The sequence below is a fragment of the Kogia breviceps genome, chromosome X (genome assembly GCF_026419965.1).
Source record: "Kogia breviceps isolate mKogBre1 chromosome X, mKogBre1 haplotype 1, whole genome shotgun sequence".
NCBI lineage: Eukaryota > Metazoa > Chordata > Mammalia > Artiodactyla > Physeteridae > Kogia > Kogia breviceps.
In genome coordinates this window covers 36,965,880-36,991,677 of record NC_081330.1, presented here as the reverse complement: position 1 = coordinate 36,991,677, position 25,798 = coordinate 36,965,880, and the positions used below count along the sequence as shown (strand labels likewise).

General features: G+C 37.8%; 1 protein-coding gene across 1 annotated transcript in view; it reads left to right on the top strand.

Moving 5' to 3' along the window:
* COL4A5 (collagen type IV alpha 5 chain) overlaps positions 1 to 25,798 on the top strand; it is a 245,943-nt gene that overhangs the window by 120,113 nt on the left and 100,032 nt on the right. The window contains exons 3-9 of the mRNA XM_059051327.2: positions 2,810 to 2,899; positions 16,808 to 16,852; positions 19,389 to 19,433; positions 19,519 to 19,581; positions 21,892 to 21,945; positions 22,594 to 22,620; positions 25,372 to 25,452. Of these exons, the coding sequence (XP_058907310.1) occupies positions 2,810 to 2,899; positions 16,808 to 16,852; positions 19,389 to 19,433; positions 19,519 to 19,581; positions 21,892 to 21,945; positions 22,594 to 22,620; positions 25,372 to 25,452 (405 nt within the window). The remainder of the gene's footprint in view (positions 1 to 2,809; positions 2,900 to 16,807; positions 16,853 to 19,388; positions 19,434 to 19,518; positions 19,582 to 21,891; positions 21,946 to 22,593; positions 22,621 to 25,371; positions 25,453 to 25,798) is intronic.

Here is a 25,798-nt window from a genome sequence, read left to right as displayed (position 1 = left end):
ATTTCTGGCTGAGGTAGAAGGGTTGTGCTATTTCCTGAAATAGTAAGATGGTAGAAAGATAATGAATTCAGTGTTATTTATATTAAGTTTGCTTTTGGAAAAATTATTCAACTTTTCTTTGTCTTAATTGTTCATCTGTAAAATGGAGATAATCATAATATTTACCTAATATTGTCACTGGGAGGATTAAATAAGATAAAACATGGAAAGAGTTTAGAATGAACTCTGGCACATAGAAAGCACTCAATGCATGTTTGCTATTATTACTGTTGAATGTTAGGTGCCTGTGTGATATTCAAGTGGAGATGTTTAAGATAGTTGATCCTGTGAGCCCAGTCTTTAGGGAAAAATGTGTTGATGTTTGAGATTTCCCAGGGAAAGAGTGAGAAAGAGTCAAAAAAAGGGCCTCCAGAGTAATACCAATATTTAAAGGACAGGCAGGGAGAGAAGAATATTATTCCATAAAGCAAAATAAGACTGATTTTTAATTCAAATGTGGGCAGGCAGCATAAACCAGGTTTTGTTTTTAAAGTTTGACCTTCAGAAATAGATGTACTACACCATTTTCTATGTTAGTGAGTGTTAGAAAATTACAGTAAAATCTAGGTAGCTGTAAGGATTAAATAATTGCCTGACAACCAGTAGCAAAGGGTAGGCACATAACAAATGTCAGCCTTCCCTACCATCTGTATTAGGAATTAGGTAGAGGACCCTCCTGGCACCCTCTCCTCATGGAAGCCTTCTATAGTTTCTACCGCAGGAAACTTTCTACCTTTCAAAGGCTGGGGATTGCTATTGCAATTCTTTTTGCTACTTTCCGGTAATTGCCTTTCTGTCTTCCATGGTATAATATTGCTCTGTCAGCTAGATTGGACTACAACATCGTTTGACTATAGTGTGAGATTTCAGGACAAGTATCTGGTATAGGTATATGGTTTTTATTAATACCAACACAGTTAAGCTTTTTAGCACTCTCTACTTTCAGTTTCTAGTGTATTCCTCTCGTATTTATAACTTGGGTAGCAGTTTTGCTTCTGAGAAAATATAGCTCTCTTCAAGCATTATCCTCAAGTTTTGGCAGAGATATGCTCTAAATACTAGCGGAAATCCCAAAACGTAGCTGTGTTTTCCACTTATGGAAATCTACTCGAACTAGATTGTTTTTTTCCTTCTAGATTCCTTTCTGACTGGCACTTGTGGTCAGATTTCTACTACCCGCTCTGCCAGTATGGGCTATGTAATGATTTGAGACAATCCAGCTCTAAAATTTTTGAATCTTTTATTTTTCTTCTCTTGCTCTGTTTCCTTCAAAATAATGGCATTGAGATTGATGGATACTAAATTATCATAATTCTATGAGTACTTAAAACAATAAAGAGATATATTTATAGAAAATAGAGAGAAAATGCTGTAATATGTCAATAATAATTGTCAAAGCTACAGGAATGTTTAGGCCTACCTTTAACTGGCTAACATTTGCTTCATTGGCTTTGAAGTAATAAGTGAAAACTGACCAGAAGTAGCCTTTTCAAAGTGCTTATATTTATTGTAGGATGCTTCAACATAAGTTATTCAATACAAGATCATCTAAGCTATCTAGGCTAAACTTAGTATTTGCCCCCTGTTGCCACACACACACAGACACACACAGATAGACACACATACTGGGGTTATGAATGAAAGTCTATTGTACCTTAACCTCCAAGGGTAAGTGCTTCTAATGGCCCATTAGTCAGTTGCCTTGTAGATATGGATGCTTTCTCTTTCTCAGGTGCTGCCTAGGCTGTCACTGTGGATAGGATCTGGGGAGAAGAGGGTTCCCAGAACAAGGTCCAGAGCCTCTGGCCAGAGACTCCACCTTCAAGCCTTAGGAAAGTAGAGGAACTGCTTGCAGCACTGCAGTTGGAAGCACGTGCCATGGAGCTGTGAGCCCTTAGGGTTCTTAAACTTAATTTGCTTTCTGTGACTGGATCCCCTAGAGATGTTAGGGTTCACACTCTTAATATAATTGACTGGATGCAAGTTAACTAACCCTAATGTGTCTATCTAATGGTATATTAGTATTCATGGTCTCCCTGCAACACACACCTATCTGGTTGTATAGATATGCACATCAGGCAGCCTTTCCTGATAGATGCTGATAAGATGTAGACCTAGTAGACCCTCACTAGTAGGAAGACAGCCCTCCTGTGCTGGTGTTGATAAGTGCTGTGGTCAGAACTGGGACTTGAGTCACAATTGCTGGTGGTTTTTCCTTTTCCTCTACAACAAACATTTATTCCTTTTTGTATTGATTTTACAATCAGAGAAAAATATAAAAATTTTGATGTTATAGAGCCTTTTTCTAGCTACCTCATCACTAATCAGCAAGTGAATTTCCATTCTGAATAATCGTGCAACTCTACAGCAAACCTGAAATCTTCTCTGATGCTTTCCTTTTACCCTTCTTCATCCCTGCACCATACTTATTTCATGTAACCCCTTCGTTCCTGGTTTCCTGGATTTACTGCCATCTTCCCTGTTAAATTCTTGATGTCAATATGTTTAAACTTCACTTCATCTCTGATAAGCTTTTTACTTTTACGAGAAAGCAAGCGATTACATTACCAAATATGATATAAATTCAGAGTGGTTTGTGTTTTTCCACTCATATCTTACAGGTTTCTCTATGTTAGTGGATACTCTGAACTTAGCATAATTAAATTAATTTAGTCTTCTCTAGATAGTAATTTGATGTTTTTGAATCTCAACCATGTTTGCGCTTGAAAATTCACAAATGACTTTATCTTTCATTCTTGTTCAATTGCAGGGGGAGAGAGGATTTCCAGGTTTGGAAGGCCATCCAGGTTTGCCTGGATTTCCAGGTCCAGAAGGGCCACCAGGGCCTCGGGGACAAAAGGTATGTGCCAAGTTACCAATCAGTAATACCAAAGGAATTAAGCCATCTTAATGTGGGACACGTGTCAAATCAATTTAAAAGTTACTCAATTATAGCCAGAAACTAATATTTAAATAAAACAATAGAATGGCCAAGAACCTATACTTCATTGTTGTTTTTTTTTTAAAGCTGAATATTACTGCTGTATTCAAATGCTTTTGGAAGCTGTTCATTGTGTGTGGTCATTGGGATCCTTAACAAAAATTAAGTCCTGTCAGGAGCTCAGCTGAGCTGGAGAGAGCTTAACTGCCAGGTTTCAGAGTACTGATTAAGACAATAAGCCAAAATGAAAGTAACAGTCAAGCCTTTAGTCACTTACTGTGACAGTGTGTATAAGCAAAACATAAACCAGAGAAAGCTTGGACTCCCCCACTCTTCCATTATTCCTCATGGAACAGTGCCAGTGAGGGTGAAATGGATCAGCACAGACACGGGGAATTGTTTCACTGCTCAGGGAGCTTGGAGCAAAAAACTGCTGTTTTTTAGTATACCTGACAGCGGGATGAAAGAAGGGAGGGAGGAAGGGCTAGGAGTGGAGAACTACTGAGTCAGAGTACAGAAAAAATGTCCTCAAGGTTCCCCCTCTCTCAATGAAGACCTCTTCACCAAGGTTCCATATAGAGGCCTTTCAGTGCAGATATGCATAAGAGCATGACCAGCCAGGGGGATTGACTCCTTTACTACAATTCTCTTCCGAGACTGACATGCATTGGCTGTGTACTAATTCTGGTGTGGGATGGGTAGCTTTTCTCTATGAGGCTTACCATATGGTTGGGCCTGAAAAATCACACATAGGTCTTTAGCCAGGAGCCAGACCCCTCGATTCCATTTCTTGATTTTTCAGGACCCAAATGAGAAACATAGGTTACTCCAACATGGCCCTGAATGGGTCGGACTTTGAGGAGTTATGTCAAAAAATAGGTAATTAATCTGAGGCTACGATGGATCATGGTCATGATCAAAATTATTCCAAGCGGGACAATCAGGCCTCCCTGGCGGAGTGAGTGTAACCATGAGCTCCAAACATCACCAAGCCAGGAATAGATGGGGTTGGGTGGTGAGAGACATGTCTACCAGTTTGTCAAATGTAGACTGGTGGCAGCTGTCTGAGACAGGTGTATCAATGAATTTGGTGAGCTGGAAGTCACACAGGCTATTCTGTGGGAGAGAAAGAAGGAGACGATAGATCCTTACACTCTCCCTCTCCTGTACCCAGGCTCATAGATCCAAAGGTGCTGTTATCCTGTCAGTTGGGAATACTTTTCCCCATTGACTGCTGTGTGGGCAGTTTCTCCTATACCACGAGCAAGGATAGCATCTTATATGCATGTTACGATATAGGATGTGAAGAGATAATAGTGAATTTTAAGATTGGGAAAAGCTTCTGTTTTTTTTTTTTTTTTTCATGGCTCTTCGACTGATTAACTGATATATGAAAGGGCCAGTTCTGTTCATTTTCCTGGAAAATAATAGTGGTTTAGAAACCCTTTTTTCCTAATTTTATTTCATGGAATAGTGGTACATTGTGTCATTAGAGCATTAAGGAAATCAAATGGATACTCATCAAGTAGTCCTCTGAGTAAAGGGGGAAAATTAATTTAAATGCACAAATACTTTTTAACACTTAACTATACCATAGCATAGATTGTGGGAATAGGTTTGAGCATGATCTCTGAGGAGGTGGCAGTACACCAAGGAAGTTTTATTAGATTCAAGAGCAGAAGGGACATGTGCTAAATTTCCTGAGTAGAACTTTACACTGAGGAAAAGGCAAGACTCTAAATGACTGCATAAAATTTAAGTAGATGGGGCACACAACAGAATTTCCTATGTCCAATGAGGTGCAAAACAGCAGAATGTTTCTTGTGCACCCAGAAATAGCAGAAAGATCTGAAAGAGTCACGTGGGTAGAATTGAGCACTAACTCAGCAGCAGTCCATGTAGACTGCTGGCATGGGACATCTCAATGGATTCCAGCTTGAACTAGACTGTCCCACCCCTCAACATTTTAGAACTACTTAAGCCCTCCATAGCTTAGGCACAGGCTTGTGAAAATGAGGTGGGAAGTCCAATTAACTGAGGTTAAATTTCAGCCATCTTAGTGAAATGGGTGCTTTGAAATAGAAATTAAGTTGAACCATAGAAAAATAAAGTTACATTTCTTGTATCTGCGTTTACCTGGGATTTGGGGCTGAGTTTCTTGCACACTATGCTCACTGAGAGGTGGCAGGTCTAATAAAGATTTAGGCCAGATTAAAAAGAGCTAACTACATCAGATTTTTTGAAATAGTTTAGCATTAACTGGGACTATTCTACAATAGTATGATAATTTTTAAAGGTGTGGTTGTATGCAGTTTAAATTTAGAAAGCAATCCAGTCTTTTGCTATGGTTCCATTTCTATATCCATAAAAGGAGGAGGTTTGACTGCTTTCTAAACTTTGGGGATTTTGAATTAGAAGCACTTTGTGCTTCTATCTCCAGTATGACTTCATGCTCCCCAACATAGCTGAATTTATACTTTTTATGTGATTGGGTAACACATGTATATGTGTTAACATACATACCAAGTCAAAAATTTTGTAGGATTATTCTTTAATCTGTATACTCATATATGAAAGTAAATATATATAAAACAAATATATAGAGAAGTGTATGTATAAAGATTTCCAAAGGATTTCTTTATTCTTAAAAATAAAATTTAATTGATTTTCAATAGATAGTATATTCATTTTGTTCAAAATAAATTAACATAAAAAGGGTATACAATGAAAAAAATCTCCTTTCCACCATGTCCATTAGCCACTGAGTTCTACATATTCCTAATGGGTATCCACTTATGTTATTTTCTTGTGAGTATGCCCAAGAATTTTTTATGAATATGAGTGCAGATACAAATATATACATGCACATACATGCATATACACACATACACACTTTTACCTCCCTTTGTTTATAAAATGGTATCCAACAGATTGTTTGACCTTTGTTTTTCACTTCATATACATTGTAGATATCCCATATCAGTATACACAGAACCTCCTCATTTTTTATAACTGCATTGTATTATATTGTGTGTATAAACAATAACTCATTAAGCCAGTTCCCTATTGATGATCATTTAGGTGGTTTTCAATTTTTTGCTACCACAAACAGTGCTGCTAAGATGTACAATTTAAATAGATTTTCTTTCACCAGTAAGGGATTATCTCTGTAAGATTACTAGAAGTGGTTTGGCTGGATCAGAGCATACATGTATTTATATATATTTTTTGGATATTGCCAAATTGCCACCCAAGAAGTTGTATGATTTATCCTTGGTTCAGCAATGTACAAGAAGATCAATTTCCCTATAGCTTCACCCAATCCTATTATGAAACTTGGATTCTTGCCAATCTGTTAGATGAAAAATGGCCTCTCGATGTACTTTTAGTTTGCATTTCTCTTGTTAAAAATAAGATTGAGCATCTTTTCATTTCTGTGAACTGTCTATTTATACCATTTGCTCATTTTTCTACTGGATTGTTGGTATTTTCATATTCAAATGAGCTATTTATATTTTAGGGAGATTGCCCTTTATCTGTATTGTGAGTTACAATTATTTCCCACTAGTTTATCATTTGTCTTCACTGGGTGTGTGCATGTGTATATGTATATTTATGTGTCTGTGTGTGTGTGTTTTGTGTTTTTGTGTGTGTGTGTGTGTGTGTGTTTATCAAAGGTCTTTTGTGGCATTTGGGTTTAGAATATTAAATGCCTTCCCCACTGTAAGAGTATAAAATAATTCTCCCATGTTTTCTTCCAGTATATTAATAGTTTCACTTTTCTCATGTGACTATTTTATTGATTTCAATTCATCCTGGTATGGTTTGTGATGTAAGTTCTACTTTTTTTTCCAGATGTCTTCACAAGTGTGTCCCAATATAATTTTCCCCACTGATTTGCAATGCCACTTTCATTATATACCAAATTCACATGAATATATGGACATGTTTCTCAACTTTTCATACTCCTCCAATGGTCTGGTTATTCAAATATCAGAACCAAACTACTTTAATTATTGACATCTTATGCTATATTTTTATATCTGACAGTACTAGTGTCCCCTCACTGGTCTTTTTTTTTCTTCAGAATTTTTCTCAGTGTTCTTGCTTGTTTATTTTTCCATATAAACATAAGGGTCACATTGTCCAGTTTAAAAAAAAATTGTGTTATTTCTATTTTTATTGTATCAAATTTGTAACTAAATTGTTGAGAATTGACTTTTTTAATGTTGAATCCTATTATCCAGGAACATGGAATGCCTTTCCAGTTGTTCCAGTCTTCCTTTTTGAACTTCAGAAGTGTTTTAAACTTTTCTTCTTATGAATCTTATACATTTCTTGCTCAGTTCATTGCTAAATGTTTTATCTTTTTCTGCTATTGTAAATTGCACATTTTCTTCCATTATGTTTTCTAACTGGTAATTGTTGGTATATAAGAAAGCTATTAATTTCTTCATATTAATTTTGTATACAGTTACCTTACTGAATTATCTTATTGATTATAGTTTTTCATTTAATTATCTTGGGTTTTCCATGTATACAATCGTATTATTTGCAAACAATATGTTTTACCTCATTCTTTCCAATTTTTTTTTAACATCTTTATTGGAGTATAATTGTTTTACAATAGTGTGTTAGTTTTTCCTTTACAACAAACTGAATCAGTTATACATATACATATGTTCCCATATCTCTTCCCTCTTGCATCACCCTCTCTCCCACCCTCCCTATCCCACCCCTCTAGGTGGTCACAAAGCACAGAGGTGATCTCCCTGTGCTATGCAGCAGCTTCCCACTAGCTATCTAATTTACATTTGATAGTGTATATATGTCCCTGCCACTCTCTCACTTCGTCACAGCCCACCCTTCCCCCTCCCCATATCCTCAAGTCCATGCTCGAGTAAGTCTGTGTTTTATTCCCGTCCTACCACTAATCTCTTCATGACATTTTTTTCCCTTAGAGTCCATATATATGTGTTAGCATACGGTATTTGTTTTTCTCCTTCTGACTTACTTCACTCTGTATGACAGACTCCAGGTCCATCCACCTCATTATAAATAACTCAGTTTCATTTCTTTTTATGGCTGAGTAATATTCCATTGTATATATGTGCCACATCTTCTTTATCCATTCATCTGTTGATGGACACTTAGGTTGCTTCCATGTCCTGGCTATTGTAAATAGAGCTGCAATGAACATTTTGGTACATGAGTCTTTCTGAATTATGGTTTTCTCAGGGTATATGCCCAGTAGTGGGATTGCTGGGTCGTATGGTAGTTCTATTTGTAGTTTTTTAAGGAACCTCCATACTGTTCTCCATAGCGGCTGTATCAATTTACATTCCCACCAGCAGTGCAAGAGGGTTCCCTTTTCTCCACACCCTCTCCAGCATTTATTGTTTCTAGAGTTTTTGATGATGGCCAATCTGACCGGTGTGAGATGATATCTCATTGTAGTTTTGATTTGCATTTCTCTAATGATTAATGAGGTTGAGCATTCTTTCATGTGTTTGTTAGCAATCTGTATATCTTCTTTGGAGAAATGTCTATTTAGTTCTTCTGCCCATTTTTGGATTGGGTTGTTTGTTTTTTTGTTATTGAGCTGCATGAGTTGCTTATAAATTTTGGAAATTAATCCTTTGTCAGGTGCTTCATTTGCAAATATTTTCTCCCATTCTGTGGGTTGTCTTTTGGTCTTGTTTATGGTATCCTTTGCTGTGCAAAAGCTTTTAAGTTTCATTAGGTCCCATTTGTTTATTTGTGTTTTTATTTCCATTTCTCTAGGAGATGGGTCAAAAAGGATCTTGCTGTGATTTATGTCGTATAGTGTTCTGCCTATGTTTTCCTCTAAAAGTTTGATAGTGTCTGGCCTTACATGTAGGTCTTTAACCCATTTTGAGTTTATTTTTGTGTGTGGTGTTAGGGATTGTTCTAATTTCATACTTTTACATGTAGCTGTCCAGTTTTCCCAGCACCACTTATTGAAGAGGCTGTCTTTTCTCCACTGTATATCCTTCCCTCCTTTATCAAAGATAAGGTGACCATATGTGTGTGGGTTTATCTCTGGGCTCTCTATCCTGTTCCATTGATCTATATTTCTGTTTTTGTGCCAGTACCATACTGTCTTGATTACTGTAGCCTTGTAGTAGAGTCTGAAGTCAGGGAGCTTAATTCCTCCAGCTCCATTTTTCGTTCTCAAGATTGCTTTGGCTATTCGGGGTCTTTTGTGTTTCCATACAAATTGTGAAATTTTTTGTTCTAGTTCTGTAAAAAATGCCAGTGGTAATTTGATAGGGATTGCATTGAATCGGTAGATTGCTTTGGGTAGTATAGTCATTTTCACAATGTTGATTCTTCCAATCCAAGAACATGGTATATTTCTCCACCTATTTGTATCATCTTTAATTTCTTTCATCAGTGTCTTATAGTTTTCTGCATACAAGTCTTTTGTCTCCTTAGGTAGGTTTATTCCTAGATATTTTATTCTTTTTGTTGCAATGGTAAATGGGAGTGTTTTCTTAATTTCACTCTCAGATTTTTCATCATTAGTGTATAAGAATGCCAGAGATTTCTGTGCATTAATTTTGTATCCTGCAACTTTACCAAATTCAATGATTAGCTCTAGTAGTTTTCTGGTAGCATCCTTAGGATTCTCTATGTATAGTATCATGTCATCTGCAAACAGTGACAGCTTTACTTCTTCTTTTCCTATTTGGATTCCTTTTATTTCTTTTTCTTCTCTGATTGCTGTGGCTAGAACTTCCAAAACTATGTTGAATAAGAGTGGTGAGAGTGGGCAACCTTGTCTTGTTCCTGATCTTAGTGGAAATGGTTTCAGTGTTTCACCATTGAGAACGATGCTAGCTGTGGGTTTGTCATATATGGCCTTTATTATGTTGAGGAAAGTTCCCTGTATGCCTACTTTCTGCAAAGTTTTTATCATAAATGAGTGTTGAATTTTGTCAAAAGCTTTCTCTGCATCTATTGAGATGATCATATGGTTTTTCTCCTTCAGTTTGTTGATATGGTGTATTACGTTGATTGATTTGCGTATATTGAAGAATCCTTGCATTCCTGGGATAAACCCCACTTGATCATGGTGTATGATCCTTTTAATGTGCTGTTGGATTCTGTTTGCTAATATTTTGTTGAGGATTTTTGCATCTATGTTCATCAGTGATATTGGCCTGTAGTTTTCTTTCTTTGTGACGTCTTTGTCTGGTTTTGGTATCAGGGTGATGTTGGCCTCATAGAATGAGTTTGGGAGTGTTCCTCCCTCTGCTATCTTTTGGAAGAGTTTGAGAAGGATAGGTGTTAGCTCTTCTCTAAATGTTTGATAGAATTCGCCTGTGAAGCCATCTGGTCCTGGGCTTTTGTTTGCTGGAAGATTTTTAATCACAGTTTCAATTTCAGTGCTTGTGATTGGTCTGTTCATATTTTCTATTTCTTCCTGGTTCAGTCTCGGCAGGTTGTGCATTTCTAAGAATTTGTCCATTTCTTCCAGGTTGTCCATTTTATTGGCATACAGTTGCTTGTAGTAATCTCTAATGATCTTTTGTATTTCTGCAGTGTCAGTTGTTACATCTCCTTTTTCATTTCTAATTCTATTGATTTGAGTCTTCTCCCTTTTATTCTTGATGAGTCTGGCTAATGGTTTATCAATTTTATTTATCTTCTCAAAGAACCAGCTTTTAGTTTTATTGATCTTTGCTATTGTTTCCTTCACTTCTTTTTCATTTATTTCTGATCTGATCTTTATGATTTCTTTCCTTCTGCTAAATTTGGGGTTTTTTTGTTCTTCTTTCTCTAATTGCTTTAAGTGCAAAGTTAGGTTGTTTATTCGAGATGTTTCCTGTTTCTTAAGGTATGATTGTATTGCTATAATCTTGCCTCTTAGAACTGCTTTTGCTGTATCCCATAGGTTTTGGGTCATTGTGTCTCCATTGTCATTTGTTTCTAAGTATTTTTTGATTTCTTCTTTGATTTCTTCAGTGATCACTTCGTTATTAAGTAGTGTATTGTTTAGCCTCCATGTGTTTGTATTTTTTACAGATCTTTTCCTGTAATTGATATCTAGTCTCATAGCGTTGTGGTCGGAAAAGATACTTGATATGGTTTCAATTTTCTTAAATTTGCCAAGGCTAGATTTGTGACCCAATATATGATCAATCCTGGAGAATGTTCCATGAGCACTTGAGAAAAATGTGTATTCTGTTGTTTTTGGATGGAATGTCCTATAAATATCAATTAAGTCCATCTTGTGTAATGTATCATTTAAAGCTTGTGTTTCCTTATTTATTTTCATTTTGGATGATCTGTCCATTGGTGAAAGTGGGGTGTTAAAGTCCCCCATTATAATTGTGTTACTGTCGATTTCCCCTTTTAAGGCTGTTAGTATTTGCCTTATGTATTGAGGTGCTCCTATGTTGGGTGCATAAATATTTACAATTGTTATATCTTCTTCATGGATCGATCCCTTGATCATTTTGTAGTGTCCTTCTTTGTCTCTTGTAATAGTTTTTATTTTAAAGTCTATTTTGTCTGATATGAGAATTGCTACTCCAGCTTTCTTCTGATTTCCATTTGCATGGAATATCTTTTTCCATCCCCTTACTTTCAGTCTGTATGTGTCCCTAGGTCTGAAGTGGGTCTCTTGTAGACAGCATATATATGGGTCTTGTTTTTGTATCCATTCAGCCAGTCTGTGTCTTTTGGTGGGAGCATTTAATCCACTTACATTTAAGGTAATTATCGATATGTATGTTCCTATTACCATTTACTTAATTGTTTCGGGTTGTTCTTGTAGGTCTTTTCCTTCTCTTGTGTTTCTTGCCTAGAGAAGTTCCTTTAGGATTTGTTGTAGAGCTGGTTTGGTGGTGCTGAACTCTCTCAGCTTTTGCTTGTCTGTAAAGGTTTTAATTTCTCCATCAAATCTGAATTAGATCCTTGCTGGGTAGAGTATTCTTGGTTGTAGGTTTTTTTTTTTTTTTTTTTTTTTTTTTTTTTTGCGGTACGCGGGCCTCTCACCGCTGTGGCCTCTCCCGTAGCGGAGCACAGGCTCCGGACGCGCAGGCCTAGCGGCCATGGCTCATGGGCTTAGTTGCTCCGCGGCATGTGGGATCTTCCCGGACCAGGGCACGAACCCGTGTCCCCTGCATCGGCAGGCGGACTCTCAACCACTGCGCCACCAGGGAAGCCCTTGGTTGTAGGTTTTTTTCCTTCATCACTTTAAATATGTCCTGCCACTCCCTTCTGGCTTGTAGAGTTTCTGCTGAAAGATCAGATGTTAATCTTATGGGGATTCCCTTGTGTGTTATTTGTTGTTTTTCCCTTGCTGCTTTTAATATGTTTTCTTTGTATTTAATTTTTGACAGTTTGATTATTATGTGTCTTGGCGTGTTTCTCTTTGGGTTTATCCTGTATGGAACTCTCTGTGCTTCCTGGACTTGATTGACTATTTCCTTTCCTATATTAGGGAAGTTTTCAACTATAATCTCTTCAAATATTTTCTCAGTCCCTTTCTTTTTCTCTTCTTCTTCTGGGACCCCTATACTTCGAATGTTGGTGCATTTAATGTTGTCCCAGAGGTCTCTGAGACTGTCCTCAGTTCTTTTCATTCTTTTTTCTTTCTTCTGCTCTGCAGTAGTTATTTCCACTATTTTATCTTCCAGGTCACTTATCCGTCCTTCTGCCTCAGTTATTCTGCTATTGATCCCATCTAGAGTATTTTTTATTTCATTTATTGTGTTGCTCATCGTTTCTTGCTTCCTCTTTATTTCTTCTAGGTCCCTGTTAACTGTTTCTTGCAAATTGTCTATTCTATTTCCAAGATTTTGCATCATCTTCACCATCATTATTCTAAATTCTCTTTCAGGTAGATTGGCTATTACCTCTTCATCTGTTAGGTCTGGTGTGTTTTTATCTTGCTCCTTCATCTGTTGTGTGTTTTTCTGTCTTCTCATTTCGCTTATCTTACTGTGTTTGGGGTCTCCTTTTTGCACGCTGAAGGTTCGTAGTTCCCTCTGTTTTTGGTGGCTGTCCCCAGTGGCTAAGGTTGGTTCAGTGGGTTGAGTAGATTCCCTGGTTGGGGGGACTAGTGCCTCTGTTCTGGTGGATGAGGCTGGATCTTGTCTTTCTGGTGGGCAGGTCCTCGTCTGGTGGTGTGTTTGGGGATGTTGGCAACCTTATTATGATTTTAGGCAGCCTCTCTGCTAATGGATGGGGCTGTAGACCTGTCTTGCTCTTTGTTGGGGATAGGGTGTCCAGCACTGTTCTTTGCTGGTCCTTGAGTGAAGCTGGGTCTTGGTGTTGAGATGGAGATCTCTGGGAGATTTTCGCCATCTGATATTACGTGGAGCTGGGAGGTCTCTTGTGGACTAGTGTCTTGAGGTTGGTTCTCCCACCTCAGGGACACCGCCCTGGTGCCTGGCTGGGGCGCCAAGAACCTTTAATCCACACGGCTCAAAATAAAAGGTAGAATAAATAGAAAGGAAAGAAAAGGAAGGAAGGAGGGAGGGAGGGAAGGAAGGAAGAAAGGAAGGAAGAAATGAAGGAAGGAAGCAAGAAAGGAAGGAAGGAAGGTGCAGAGGAAGAAAGGGAGGAAGGAAGAGAGGAAGGGAGGAAAGAAGGGGGAAGGAAGGAAGAAAGGAGGGAAGGAGGGAAGAAAGGAAGGAAGAAAGGAAGAAAGAAAGGGAGAAGACAGAGTAGTATAAAGTATAGTTATTAAAATTAAAAATAATTATTAAGAAGAAAAGTTTCCTTTAAAAAAAAAAAACAGAAAAATGGGTCGGTCTAACCCTAGGACAAATGGTGAAAGCAAAGCTATACAGACAAAATCTCACACAGCAGCACACACATACACACTCACAAAAAGAAAAAAAAAAGGGGAAAACAATAGTATATCTTGCTCCCAAAGTCCACCTCCTCAACTTGGGATGATTCGTTGTCTATTCAGGTTTTCACCAGATGCAGGGCACTTAAAGTTGATTGTGGAGCTTTAATCCGCCGCTTCTGAGGCTGCTGGGAGAGGCCTCCCCCTCTCCTCTCTGTTCGCACAGCTCCTGGGGTTCAGCTTTGGACTTGGTCCCGCCTCTGCGTGTAGGTTGTCCGAGGGCGACTGCCCTTCGCTCAGACAGGACGATGTTAAAGGAGCAGTTGATTCGGGGGCTCCAGCTCACTCAGGCTGGGGGGAGGGAGTGGCATGGGGGCGGGGCGAGTCCGCGGCGGCAGAGGCCGACGTGACGCTGCACAGGCCCAAGGCGCGCCGTGCGTTCTCCCGGGGAAGCTGTCCCCGGATCCCGGGACCCCAGCAGTGGCGGACTGCACGGGCTCCCGGGAGGGCCGGTGTGGAGAGTGACCTGTGCTCACACACAGGCCTCTTGGTGGTGGCAGCAGCAACCTTAGCGTCCGACACCCGTCTCTACTGTCCGTGCCGACAGCCGCGGCTCGCGCCCGTTTCTGGAGTTCCTCTACGAGGTACTCTTAATCCCCTCACCTCACACCCGAGGAAGCAAAGAGGCAAGAAAAAGTCTCTTGTCTCTTCGGCAGCTCCGCGCCCGCTTCTGGGGCTCCTTTAAGCGGCTCACTTAATCCCCTCTCCTCGCGCCCAGGCAGCAAAGAGGGAGGAAAAGGTCTCTTGCCTCTTTGGCAGCTCCAGACTTCTCCCGAACTCCCTCCCGGCCAGCCGTGGCGCACTAGCCCCCTTCAAGCTGTCTTCACTCTGCCAACTCCAGACCTTTCCCTGGGATCCGACTGAAGCCCGAGTCTCAGCTCCCGGCCCCGCCCGCCCCGGCGGGCAAGCAGACAAGCCTCTCGGGCTGGTGAGTGCAGGTCGGCACCGATCCTCTGCGGGAATCTCTCCGCTTTGCCCTCCGCACCCCTGTGGCTGAGCTGTCCTCCGCGGCTCCGGAGCTTCCCCCTCCGGCGCCCGCAGTCTCCGCCCGCGAAGGGGCCTCTAGTGTGTGGGAGTCTTTCCTCCTTCACGGCTCCCTCCCACTGGCGTAGGTCCCGTCCCTATTCTTTTGTCCCTGTTTATTCCTTTTTCTTTTGCCCTACCCAGATATGTGGGGAGTTTCTTGCCTTTTTGGAGGTCTGAGGTCTTTTGCCAGCGTTCGGTGGGTGTTCTATAGGAGAAGTTCCACGTGTAGATGTATTTCTGATGTCTCTGTGAGGAGGAAGGAGATCTCCGCGTCTTACTCTTCCGCCATCTTTAAGCCGTCTCTCTTTCCAATTTTTTATACCTCTAATTTCTCTCTCTTATTTAGCCATGTTGGTTAGTATTACCAGTATAGTTTTAAGGCATCCTTGTCTTATTTTTACCTTTAGTGGGAAGACACAAAAAGATTCATTGAACAATTTTCTAGTTTTAAAATAGAATTAGATTTACTTTCATTTCCTTAGAGATGCATCTTTTGTGAAAAGAGTAGATTATTAACCTTGTTTTAAAGCAAGGTGTGGTAGGCAGAATAATGCCCACCCCCTAAAGATGTCCATAACCTAATCCCCAGAACCTGTGAATATGTTAGGTTACATAGGTAAGCGAAATTAAGATTGCAGGTGGAATTAAAGCTGCTAGTCAGCTGGTTTTAAACTAGGGTAATTATTCTGGATGATTTGGGTGGGCCCAGTATAATCATAAGGGTCCTTTCTATGTGGAAAAGGGAGGCAGAAGAGTCAGCGTCAGAGTGGTGCAATGTTAGAAAGACTCATTCAGCTGTCACTGACTTTGAACATAGAAGAGGGCCATGAACAGAGGGATGCTGGTAGCTCTGGAAGCTGGAAAAAGAAAGTAAATGAATTATCTCCATAGAATCTCCAGAAAGTAACATAGCTCTGCCACTGAGACCCGTCGTATCTCTGACTTCCAGAACTGTAAGATTGTATTATTTTAGGCCACTAAGTTTGTGGTAATTTGTAAGAGGAGCATAAGGAACTAATACATCAGGTAACCTTTTCTCCCGAATAAAACAGATAAAAACAGAGCTTCAGTGACTGAAGGAGGGTGACATAGGCATAAAGGACCCTCCAGGGGAAATTCTAGGGTTGTAAGTAGAGCAATTTGAAAGCCACTTGTATAAAGCAAGATGTCCCAGTTTAATAAAAACTATCTAAAGGCTCAGATGGTGGCCTACTAGCTGTATGTTCCACTGAAATTCCTGCCTATTGGAGCAGAATTAGGTTTTCTTTATTCCATTTTTAAAAGAAACTACATAGTAAAACTTAGTGAGGCAAGACTTTAAATTCTCAGCAATGCGGTTGTAACTAGAAATGGATAAATAGATGAACAAACATGTGGGCAGCCTCTTTTGCATGGAGTCTATAGCAGAAGCTTGAAAGGAAAGTCTATGGTTTTCTTTTTCCTTCTTGGATCTGCCAGGAGAAAGTGTCTTATAGAACATAGCAACGGTTTAAAACAGCAAACTCAAGAACAGCTCATATTTAGGCCCAGAGATGATGCAAGCAGATCGACACAATATAGAAACTGCCCAGATTTTCAGCTCTTATTTTGTTTATGCATAAATGATTTGGGGAATATCTATACTACTATTTCATCTTCCTTTTCTTGCATGATTCATAATTAACTTTACAGGTATAAAGTTTCTTCTACATGTTAACAGTTTTCTTTTCAGTAAATAAAGGCGTTTCTTTTAGCATATGACTTACCTCAGTGCTTTCAGTCTCAATAATACATGCTTCTTCCTTGGGTATGTAAGTTTCTCACTAACTTTCACAAAGGTTCACAAAAATTTGTCTCAGTTTACAGTCTAAAATTAGTTATTTGAGGGCTATTTTTGAAAGAAAAATAACTAAATATGTTGTATTTTTCAGGGTAGTGATGGAATTCCAGGACCACCAGGACCAAAAGGGATCAGAGTAAGTGATATCTGCTGTATCAAATGCTTTGTTGGTCAAAACAGAGAAGAAGCAAATGAAGTGTTATGAGGCAACTAGAAAAGCCTCATATTGAAATGCAGAAAGAAAAATGAATTCTTTAAAAAGTTAAATTTAGGAGTTTGCTTATGTCTACACTTAGCCTTTCTCTAGTATTTTGAATAGTTATCTTTATATATCCAGATGTCTGTTTAAACTAATGAAAGAAGACTTTTAGTTAAGAAATATGAAACTGTTGAATTACAACAATTTTTCAATTTATTAAAAATATATATCATACAAGTGATTTAAAGCAGAACTTCCCAACCAGTGCGATCATCTCAGTCCTCTGGGTTCAGAGGGCTGATCAATCACATCAGTCTGTGTACCCTCCCCAGGTACTACATACAAATATTATAATTTTATTTGTGTATCTTGAAGAAAACAAGTTTGGGAAGCACTAGTTTAAACCGTTTTGTTAAAAAATAACTATTTTTGGAAGAATACAATATTTCCTCAGTTCTAAGATGTGTGATTTTTCAAGTTTTAATGTTCTGGAAATGAGGATGTGTCTCAAAATTGAAGTGCACATTTAGTGTAATTTTTCTGAAAAGCTTTTAGGTTGATATATACTTTTCAGTGTGTTTTAGATTTGGGAGGAAACTGTAGTTTAAAAATAGTACTGGCTTTTGGAAAATCATATTTAACTTTTTGAGCCTCAGTTTCTTCGTTTGTTAAATTAGAGAGTCAAACAACACAATCTCCAAGGTCCCTTTTAGCTCTGAAATTCTGTTGTCATGGATTGACAAGGTCCCTGAATTTGAATATAAAATATATGGTGGTGGCATAGCATATTTATGTGTTACAAAGACAAACATTCTGATCTTCTGGATCTCCAGAAATTTAGTAGATGTACACATTTTATATAAATATTTAAAACATTCTGTTTGCTATCTACGTCTTAACAACATGTAGCTTGCCTTATGTGCTGCTTATGACTGGTGTGGGTAGGGCACTGGAAAAGCAAGGAGGAAACTCAAAACCCTTAATTTATTTTAGCAGACATGTATCTATGTTTTTTTGTAGTAACTGAATATCAGTATACTGTTAAAGCTCTTCATAATAATCATATCTCTTAATAGCTATAGCTACCATTAACTATGTTCTAAGCACTGTTGAAACTAAATAGCTTCAAAATAACAATATGCAAATAAACAAAACAATCATTTCAATTTTAATACTAATAATAGAATTCTTAAATGCCACTAATTATTTCTTTGCTGTTCTTTCTTTCCCCTTTGAATTGACTAATTTCAGTGAAAATATCATGTTTTAAAGACACTTGAAGTAACTCTCTTCTCTGTATGGTTACTGTCCACAATTTGCTGTACATTAGTTTCATTGATCCCAGTTTGCTTTCAAGTTTTAACGATTTCCTTTTTACTGCTTTCTAATTTTTCATTATTTAAAACATTTACATTGTTCTATAAGACAAGGTAGGTATAGTCAGAGATGCTACCTATCCTTCCTTCCATCTCCCTATTCCCTTTCCTCCTTCCCCCAGAGGTAATCATTTTTATTATTTTCTGTTTATCTTTTCATTGTTCAGTATCGCTACCCTTGCTATAAAAAGTTAGTGTATTATATACACTACTTACACTTTGTTTCTTTTGCTTAACATTATATCCTGGAGATCACTACATATTTCAGTGTACAGAGATTTTGCGCATTCTTTTTAACAGCTGCATAGTTTTATATTATGTGGATGTACCATAATTTATTTAGTCATGTCCCTATTTAGGTTAGAAACCTAAAGGTTTCTAACCTTTAGCTATAAATATGGTTATAAGACCATTTCTAGACTTTAGCTATAATAATGCTTCAGTCACTAACCTTGGATTTCATAGTATGTTTCATAATTTCTTGTGTGCCTTTGGGATAGATTCTTAGAAATGAATTTCTTCAAAGAGTAAATAAATACATGTGTAATTTTGTTAGGTATTTCCAAATTTCTCCCCATGGTGTTTAAATCCCATTAGCGGTTGTATGAGAGTACCTTTTCCCGATAGCCTCATCTACAGAGAGTTTTGCCAAACTTGTATTTTTGCCAATCCTGACAGGGGAATTTGATTAAAGAATTTTGGGGGTGATCATGTTAATGTTCTCAGAGGAAGATATATTTGCCACATACCCATACCCTGCTGAATTCAATATTCATCACAAACCTGGGAGAATCACTGTCTTTTAGAAAAGACCTTTCATCCACTAATTTGCCTGATCCTACTAAGTGCAATAAAGGCAATGCTCCCTCAAATAGGATTTTTTTTCTATAAAAGACATTTTTAAACACATATAGGAGTTTTTTCTATAGTGTTTAAAAGAATGAGTGGTAATAATCAATGAAACACATTTTGTCCATTGCTATTCTAAATGTAATTTTCATAATTCCCTTAGGTAGGATATTATTATTATTATTTTTAGGATATTATTTTATTGTTACTGATTGTTATTTGATTCAAGGAATTTATTTCTTTTATAGGGTCCTCCTGGACTTCCTGGATTTCCAGGGACACCAGGTCTTCCTGTAAGTAGGATTTGGCTTCTTATTTTAAAATCCCTTAAAAAGTAATCTAAGAAATATTATACATGTGTTATATCCCTTTTCAAAGGGAATGCCAGGCCATGATGGGGCCCCAGGACCTCAAGGTATCCCCGGATGCAATGGAACCAAGGTGAGATTTCTTTGACTTAATCTTAGGCAATATGCTTGATAATAATAGACAAAAATTTCAAGGAATAAATATGAAGAATGTCAAACAAGAGATACAGTAGCTTCATGACTAGGACAGACATAGGATATGTTCTCAGTTAACATTTTCAATATATTGAAACATCAGTAATTCTTGAAGCTTGTGTAATTAGCTGGGATATTGCATTGGGTTGAAGATTACTTACCAAATCATTTTTTTTGACTTTAGTGTAAAGTAAGATGAGAGTTAAAAAGGAATTAGGATATATATGTTTCAAATATTATATCAGTTGTTAAGAGTAATACTTGTGAATGTCATTCATTATCTTTGCCTTTTTTAAAAAACTAGGTACAATTTAAGTTTTCAAATCTTTCATATTCTTAAAACATCTTCACCTTGCCTAATAACTTCCTTAAGAAAAATCTTAAAAATCTATATGTAATAGATCACATCAGTTTTTACCATAAACTATTAGTATGAAACCTGAAACTTCTCTATCAGTGAAAATAATAAATTTAACAAGTGAAAAAATAAAATTTCATACACTACAAACATTGTTTCCTGACCCACTTTTCTTATCTTTAGTCAATCCTAAATCAAACTATTTGGATTTAATATAAAGTGAGAGCAAGAAAAAAAAAGAGGAAAATCTGCTCTTTTTAAAAGCTTACATATTATTGTTTCTGCTTCTTCTTCCCTCACTTTTCTCATTTTCCTATAGGTTAATGAAATATATTATTATTTTCTGTATATCGTTTTGGCATTTCCATTTTGCACATAATATTCAGTGAAACTATTTATGAAATACCCTAGATTTTTCTAACTAATGACGTGTGCCATATTTTATATTAGGGCATATATTTAAAATAACTTGAACAAACTATTTTGCATTATGGGACGCCATGTTTTGTTATAATCATTGTAGTATATACTTGAAGGCAATAAAATATTTTTACCTCCAATATTTCTCCAAGTCATTGTGACCCTTGCCAATAATAATAATAATAATGCCATTATTATTATTATCATTTTGATTTTGGGTTTGTGAGGCTTAGTAGTGTTCTTCATTTCTGCTTGGGGTGACCTTACAATGATAGAACCAATGTGGAATTAGTTTTCATGGCACATTGCATGTTGAAGTAGGCTACCTTTGTATGCCTATTCTGGTAATTTGTTTGGGTTTTGCCAGCATGGCTTGAGCAACAGACCACTAGCCAGTTTTAATTTTGAAGACCAGATGTATCTACAATGAGTATAGTATGCTATGTGATTAAAGGGATCTTTTTCTTTCTTTTTGTTAAAGCAGCCCCTTAGCAGATCTCATGATTAGTCTGTGTTTGAGGCCCCCAATTATGTGAGCAAAGTTTTGAAAATGGATTTATTATGTATACTTCCAGGTTAAATGGTTTCTTATATTTTTAACTATGTAACTAATAGAACGAACCCTAGAGATGGAGCCAGAATACATGGGTTGTTTTGTTTTCTGTCTTCTAAACTCAGTGTACAGTCCACTCCCTTTCTCTCTGGGCCTACTTTGTCCATGTGTAAAAAGTGGTGGAGAGAGGGATATTGGACAATAACTCAAAGGCACATAGCTGTAATCATTTTACTCTTTTAAGCCTCTGACAAGGATGTTTCTAAGATTACTATGGCATATAGGTATTTGAAAGGAGGTTGCATTGGGGTTCTTCTACAGCAATTTTAGCTTTTGTTTTCTAAACCAAATGTCCATATTAGTACTTTACAAAAGGGAGTGAGAAAAATTGAGTGCCTAGAGAACATAATGACCTGCAATTGCTAGAACTATTGCTATTATTGTCCTCTTGGTGATATTAATGGTGTTCTTTCTTATCATCTTTTCCTCTTTACAAAAATAATTTGAAATAGTTTACGATAAAAGAAAAATGCAATAGGGCAGTTAAAATAAAAATCTATATAATACATGGGCAGGAAATTGGGGCAGATCATTAACTATTAAATGTGATGATGGCCAGGAATCTGTGGTATGATTGTCTCAAAATGGATTTGTCAGAAGAAAATGACTAAGGTAGAAGATTTTTTCTTTATTTCTGATTGGGATTGATGAGTAGAGATAAAAGTATCTTAGAAGGCTGAATTGATATGGATAGTTGATATTGAAGTAATTGGAAAGTGAAGGCTAATGAATTTTTGGCAATCTGGTATGTTTCAAAATGGCTTTTACAGAAATCTTTTCAATAAGTCATAGTTTGTTGATATAGCTATGCTTTGTTTTTTTTTTTCCTCACGCTCTTTATTTTTAACTCCTTCCAGGGAGAACGTGGATTTCCAGGCAGTCCCGGTTTTCCTGGTTTACAGGGTCCTCCAGTAAGTTATAAAGTTTGGGATTATAATGAACACAGGAATTAACAGAAGAAGCAGAATTGTAGAAAGTGAGCTCAGTGCATTCATGTGGAACAAAGTAGTACATTTGGAAATAGTAAACTAGAAGAGGATTTTTTAATATAAATTTATTTATTTATTTATTTACTTATTTATTTATGTCTGTGTTGGGTTTTCGTTGCTGCATGCAGGCTTTCTCTAGTTGTGGTGAGCAGGGGCTACTCTTTGTTGTGGTGCGTGGGCTCTAGGCACGCAGGCTCAGTAGTTGCGGCTCACGGGCTCTAGAGCCCAGGCTCAGTAGTTGTGGTGCATGGGCTTAGTTGCTCTGCGGCATGTGGAATCTTCCCGGACCAGGGCTCGAACCCATGTCCCCTGCATTGGCAGGCGGATTCTTAATCACTGTGCCACCAAGGAAGCCCAAGAAGAGGATTTTTTATAAAAGAAGTTAGTAATACACAGAGCTCTCTGCTCTGTAAAACTAAAGATTCTGTGGTATTTAATATAAATGTCATCTCTAAGTATCATAAGATACCTTGTACTCAGAATGATCTTACAGTAGTCTATTCAATTTGTGTTCTTTTGCTTGCTCCCCTCTAATTTATATAAAATAATCCCTTTTCTTTTTAATAATAGGGACCTCCTGGGATCCCAGGTATGAAGGTAAGCATCTCATGTTGGGAAGGTAAACATTTTGAATAAAATATTTAGAAGGCCTGCATCTTCAATCAGATCATGTCTCTGACTTCTGTCTTAAAATGGATGCTTCTAGAAGTTGTGCAGGTGCACATTTATGAGCTCTCCTTAAGTAGTCTCCTTTGTTCTCGTGGCTTTAAGTACCTTTTATGGGCTGATACACTTGCAAATGTGTATATCAGACTCACATTTCTTGTTTGATACCTTCCTCATTACATTTTTAAAATATTTATTTATTTATTTATTTGGCTGTACAGGGTCTTAGTTGTGGCACGCGGGATCTTTGATTTTTAGTTGTGGCATGCGAGCTCTTAATTGAGGCATGTGGGATCAAGTTCACTGACGAGGGATAGAACCCAGGCCTCCTGCATTGGGAGCGCAGAGTCTCAGCCACTGGACCACCACAGTTGACCACCTGCTCCTTCTAGAAATATTCTTTCTCTCTGGCTTCTGAGACGCTACCTTTTCCTGATTTTTCTTATGCATCTCTGGCCATTCTACAGTCTTCTATGCAGGCTCATGTTATTCTATCAAGCAGGTATCAGGACACAGTCCTGACGCTTCTTCTCTTCTATGCCTAGCAGTATTATTAATGCTCATGTTATTGATTGCTGTCTAGTTATGGAACAGCTACATTTCTTTGTCTAAAACAGAATTTTCTTCTGAGTTAGATGCATGTATTAAACAGCCTCCCTGACATCTCCACTCAAATATCTCCCAGACATTCAAAGTAACATGCTCAAAGTTAACCCAGACACCCAAATGAACCTGTTCCTCCTGTTTTCCCCATCTCTAAAGTTTGTATCACTATCATGTATACTTTTGCATGTATCAAAACCTGAGAGTTAGTATTTGCATTTTCTACTTCTTCACACAGCTCCTCATTCCATGCTATCTCTAAATACTGTTAATTTTGCTTGTAAAATATATCATAAATTCATCCACTTTTATTCATTTCCACTGCCACCACGCTAATCATAATGCCTCATCTGGACTAGGTAGTAGCCTCTTAACTAGTTTCTTTTTTCACACCCCCTCACCTCCCAGCCTGATTTATTCTGTACAAAGCAGCCAAGAATGATCTTTTAAAAATGTAAATCAATAATTTAATCTCCCTCCTTGTTATGAAGCACAGAACTTTTGGAGAAACCTTGAATCCCAGAAGAGAGGTTTTTGCCGCCTCCATGGCTCCTAAAGCCAGACCTGGCTCTGTTTCTGGTGTGGGACAGCAAAACAGAATATTTGATTTGAATGACATGTTTGCCAGCAAATAGATTGCCTTTCTATTGCATAATGTCATTTCATACCAAAAGATACAACAGTCCAAAAGCTGTAACCCTAAATAATGTTTAGTCAGTATCAGTCAGGATACACTAAGAATATAAGAAGTTTCTGCATAATAAAGGACTCTCACAAAATGAAAAAAAATAATCTCCCTCCTTATAAACCTTCAGGGGCTTCCCACTGCATCTAAGATACAGTTCACATTCTTTTCCATTGCCTGTAAGACCTGCATATTCTGGTCTTTGCCCCATATTCCAGCCGTATCTTAAACCACTTTTCCTTTGGCTCACTGATCACACCTGTCTGCATTAAGTTATTTGAATGTACCAAGCTCTTCTCTTTCTGGGTCCTTTGTTCATGCTGCTTACACGGCCTAATGCTCTTCCCCCATCTTCACCTGGCTGACTCCTTATTATCCTTTAGATCTCAGCATGAATGTTAACTTCATAGATTGCCCTTCTTTACTACCCAAACTAACTTCCTCCACTATTTCTTATTTTTAGTTGAAATATATTTGATATATAACATTGTGTAAATTTAAGGTGTACAACATGTTAATTTGATACATTTATATTTTGTAATGTGATCGCCAGTGTAACGATAGTTAGCCCCTCCATCACGTCACATAATTATCATTTCTTTTTAGTCCTCCACTGTTTTTTTTTTTTTTTTAATTTTTTTTTTTGGCTGTGTTGAGTCTTTGTTGCTGCACGTGGGCTTTCTCTAGTTGCAGTGAGAGGGGGCTCCTCTTCATTGAGGTGCATGGGCTTCTTATTGTGGTGGCTTCTCTTGTTGCAGAGCACAGGCTCTAGGCACACGGGCTTCAGTAGTTGTGGGGCATGGGCTCTAGAGCGCAGGCTCAGTAGTTGTGGCGCATGGGCTTAGTTGCTCCGCGGCATGCAGGATCTTCCCGGATCAGAGCTCGAACCCGTGTCCCCTGCATTGGCAGGCAGATTCTCAACCACTGCGTCACCAGGGAAGCCCTCCACTGTTTCTTTATCATGTACCATGTAGTTTTCCTTTATGGTCCTAAACAGAAAATTTTGTGATCTTATTTATTTATGTATTATGGTCTGAATTTCCCCAGTATATTATTAGCACAATGAAAACAGAAGTCTTGTTTATCTTCTTCACTACAAAGCATCCAAAGCCTAACACAATTCCTGGCAAATATTTATATTTAATAAATGTTTTTAATGAATGAGTAACTAAAGGTATGACAGGTTCTTAATAAATCGACTGTACTTCAGTGTACTCTGGCCACTTCCTTATTTTCCTTTAAAATGTAAATTTATTCATGTTAATTACTGAGATGACCTAATCTTTGGGGACACTTCTGTGACAGATTGAATTCTCAGATCACTTTTTTGTGTTCTTGCCAGTTTTCATGTATCATAACTATTACTTACAATTTCCATTGATGATTTATTTCAGGGAGAACCAGGTAGTATAATTATGTCATCACTGCCAGGGCCAAAGGGTAATCCAGGATTTCCCGGTCCTCCTGGAATACAGGTAAGCATCTGGTTATTTTCTTCTTTGCTATACTGATTAAATCAGACCACAGCATCACTTTTTTATCCTCAGCCTTTAATACTCTCTATTTTAGTTATAGAAATTATCACCTGAGGTTTGATAGATATTGCAGGTACCTTGTACGTGAAAATAAAAGTATTCTGGACCAGGGAGAATTTTAAGAAGCGCTGCTTTGTTCTTTTAACTCTCAGTCCAGTTTCCATGGAAATTTTTGTTTTGGGGTTTCACAGCAGAAATAGGCTTCTATATTCTTATTCCTATGCTGTGGGGATCAGTAGGGTGGTAGGAGTAAATGGTCTGATTAAAAATAAAAATTGTGGGTTTC